Below are 3,324 nucleotides of genomic sequence, written 5' to 3'. Positions count from 1 at the left end.
AAAAAATTCCAAATTAAAAAAAAAAAATTATACACAATTGTAACTGTCAACAGTACAGATGAGCACGAGAAATAAAATTAGATCAGAAACATATTTATAGAAGCACAAAGGAGGGTGTTGGTTTCTTAAGATTGTCATTCTTCTCGTTGTCTTTTGAAAATTAGGAGGAGTTTACCAGATACTACAGTCTGGGGGGGGGTGGGAGGGGGATAAAGGATAATGACCCGGACAAAAAAAAAAAAAAAAAAATAGAATCTAATAATAAAATAACCCCAAGCCCCCAGAAAATGCAGAGCCCCACAAGCAGCCCCGAAGCGCCGTGGCAGCGAGGTGAAGCCTCCCCACGAGCCCTACTTGCCGGGGGGTGCCGGAGTCCCGCAGCTGCAGATCCGCCCCGGGCAGACCTGAACGCGACCCAGCCTTCGTCTCCTGCCTTCTGCGGCTTCCAGGCTCCCGGCTTCCAGGCAGCAGTGTCAACTCGGGAGTCAGGGCGTGAAGTTTGTGAGCGAAAATGGGCTTTTTTGGGTTTTTTTTTGGTTTTTTGCCCCCCCTTGACGGCTGCGCTGAGTGCCGGGGGTGTCCGCTGCCGGCTCCTGGCCGAGGTCTCTGCTGGGCCCTCCTGCCACGCTGCTCCCGGCGGGGCCGACCCCGCTCCGTTGGGTTGAGTTTATTGTTTTGTGAAGGAAAAACAGAACAAAAAACCCCAAAAAATACAAAAAAACGAGAGCGATGAGACGTCATTATCCCGCCTAATTTCCAAAGCAAGGCCGTGCAAAGAGCTCAGGTGCGCGTCCCGTACATCCGGCGTGGCCGCGTCGGCGCAGGCGAGGAAGACCACGGTCCTCAGCATCTCTCCTGCTTCCCCAGGGGCTGCCAGGGATGGAGTGAGGAGCAGATCCGCCTCTGCCAGCACTCCGGAGGGGAGGCCCTGCTGCCCGCTGGGCTTGGCTCGGGGAGGGCACACGGGGGGTCGAACTGCACAAAAACCTGCCAGGGCTCCTGTCCTCCTCTCGCCTAGCCAGAGCATGGGAACAGGAGAGGGAATTCCAAGTTGATGGTTGGAAAGGAATAAAACGGTCATTTGGAGAAGCCTTCGCGGCAGAAATTTGGTCTTTGGAGGTGTGGAGGGGGGGATTTTGCCTGGCACGTCTCTCCGTGCCTTGATCCACAGCAGGGATGTTGGTGAGGGTACCCAGAACGCCGGCACTGCTGAGCACCCACCACCCTGACCCCTCCTCAGGCCTCCACACACAGCCAGCTCCCAATTTTCACCCAACTTCTGAGGGATTTCCTCTCCTCCTCCAACCACTCCCTTCAGGCCGCCCTATTCATTTCACAATAATCATCAGGTTTTTTTTTTTTTTGTCTCCTTTTTCCAATTAGAAACTTTGTGATAAATGCTTGGTTGCAAAAAGTTTACCAAACCCCATAAATTTGCTTCTGGTTTGCCCTCATCCTGGAACGTTTTTATGCCATCTGCCTCGTTCCAGGGCTGAGCTGGCTGCTGACACCCGGCAGAGGGATCCAGGAGGGGGATAAAGCCCACCCTAACCCAGCTCCTCTCCCTTTGCTCTGTCGCAGGGTCGAGCCAAGCCCCAGGCAGCTCCCAGCTCCTCCACAGCCCCCCAAGGCTGGCCAGGCTCCAGGCAAAGGTGGCATCCGGGCAGGTTTTGTGCCAGTTTGGGACTGCAAGCCCAGGGCTGAGTGGGGCTGGGGTGGCCCTGCACAGGGTGACAGGGCAGCAGGCTGGATGGGGACCAGCATGAGCACCTGCAGGGAGAAAGCCCATCCCTGGTGGCTACGCCAGCCAGGAATGGCCCCTTCTCCTCCAAACCCTCCAGCCGTGAGCAGGCTGATGCATTTTGGGATCAGGGCACCGACACCCATCCCTGGAAACTGCCAGAGCAAGTGGCAACATGAGGAAATTCCCTGGTTTTTCCTTTTTCCTTTCACTGAAGCACTGCTCAGGGCTCAGGGAGATTTTCTGCACAGCTCACTGTTGCCTTCTGAGGCCTAGAAACCTTCAGGCAAAATCTCATTAGGATCATTGCTTCAGCTGCATCTTTCAGTACAAAAATCATCCCTTCCCACTTTCCTGATTTAAAACTTTGGCCCATGTGCAATGAGAACACATTTCTAAAATGCTTTTATGGCCATTGTTAGCTAAAATCCACAACCTGCTCTCAAAACCAGCACTAACATCCCCTCTCCACAAACTGCTGTGCCCAGGTGGAGGTGAAGCCATCCTGGGGAACAGGAACTCCAGCGTTCCAATGACCCTGCTCAGGAACAGAGCAGTTCCCTGCTCTGGTAGCAAGGATGCTGTCTGCATCCACTTGTCGTGGATTAAGCTTTAAAAATCTGCCTCTTACTCCCCATGTAGGATGCAGGAGCCTCAAGCAGGCTGTGGACGTGGCTGCATCCTGCTCTGTATCAGATCTGGGCTCTCCGACCGCCCTCCGCCTTCAGGAAATCTGCTTTAGGAAAACTGCTGGAGGAAAACCCTTCTGCAGGAAAACCTGCTCCTACCAAAGCCCTTGAAGCTTCCAGAGAGCTGCCTCATGTCTGAAGTGCCCCTCCCTGCACTGGGGCCCACGGCAATGGCCAGGAAGGTGCATTTTGGGGTGCTCTGTGCCCCGCCTGCCCCCGAGCCCATCCCGCTCCGCCCTAGGGCTGCGGCCCCACGTCCCGGGGGTCCTGCCGGCCAGCGTGGCCCGCCTGCCCGCAGGGGAGCACCCCTGAGGGGCTGCTGGTTTTGGTGGGGACTCGGATATTCCCCTCCAGCCCCCCGTTCCCGCAGCCCCGGCCGCTCCCCGCCGTGTGTACTGCGTGCGTCGCCTGCTGCTGCGCTAGAACGAATGCCTACAAAATCCTAAAGCTATTTCTCAGGCAGTTTATGATAACTCCCCCCCCCAACCCCAGCCCATCCCCATCACCCGTTTTACCCCCCCTGCCCCTCCCAGCCCCTCCTGGAGCTCCCGGGGGTGGTGGGGACCCGTTATGTGACCCAGGTATCCAAGCGCATGCGCTTTACGGAGGGGCTCTCCCCCTCGGGCTCGCTGGTGGGTCGCAGGAGGCCCAGGGAGGAGCCGAAATCGGGGCGGGCGGGATCGTCCCGCTCGCTGCTGCCCTCGTAGGAGCTGGTGTTGCTGCTGAGGCTGTCGACGGGCGAGCGGCCGGTGGGCTCGTGCCGGGGCTGGTGGGGGAAGGTGCTGAGCGGGGTGGCAGTGTTCCTCTCCCGGTTGGGCGAGACAGGCTCGGACTTGATGCTGATGTTGGGGTTGGTGTTGACAGTCAAAGTGGTGGTGTGGGACAAGTGACTCC

At 57.1% G+C, this 3,324-nt stretch overlaps 1 protein-coding gene across 7 annotated transcripts in view; it reads right to left on the bottom strand.

The window, feature by feature from the left end:
* Window positions 1-2,983: 2,983 nt before the first annotated feature.
* The window catches only part of MEF2D (myocyte enhancer factor 2D), a 74,412-nt gene continuing 74,071 nt past the window's right edge, over window positions 2,984-3,324 (bottom strand). For all 7 annotated transcript variants that reach the window (XM_077789382.1, XM_077789381.1, XM_077789385.1 and 4 more), the window contains one exon: window positions 2,984-3,324. This exon is cut by the window's right edge and continues 5 nt beyond it. In XM_077789382.1, the coding sequence (XP_077645508.1) occupies window positions 2,999-3,324 (326 nt within the window). In that variant the 3' untranslated portion in view covers window positions 2,984-2,998.

Source organism: Lonchura striata, chromosome 33 (genome assembly GCF_046129695.1).
Source record: "Lonchura striata isolate bLonStr1 chromosome 33, bLonStr1.mat, whole genome shotgun sequence".
In the NCBI taxonomy this organism is placed as follows: Eukaryota; Metazoa; Chordata; class Aves; order Passeriformes; family Estrildidae; genus Lonchura; species Lonchura striata.
Note: the sequence above shows the minus strand (reverse complement) of the source record. Positions and strands in the feature narration are given on the sequence as shown.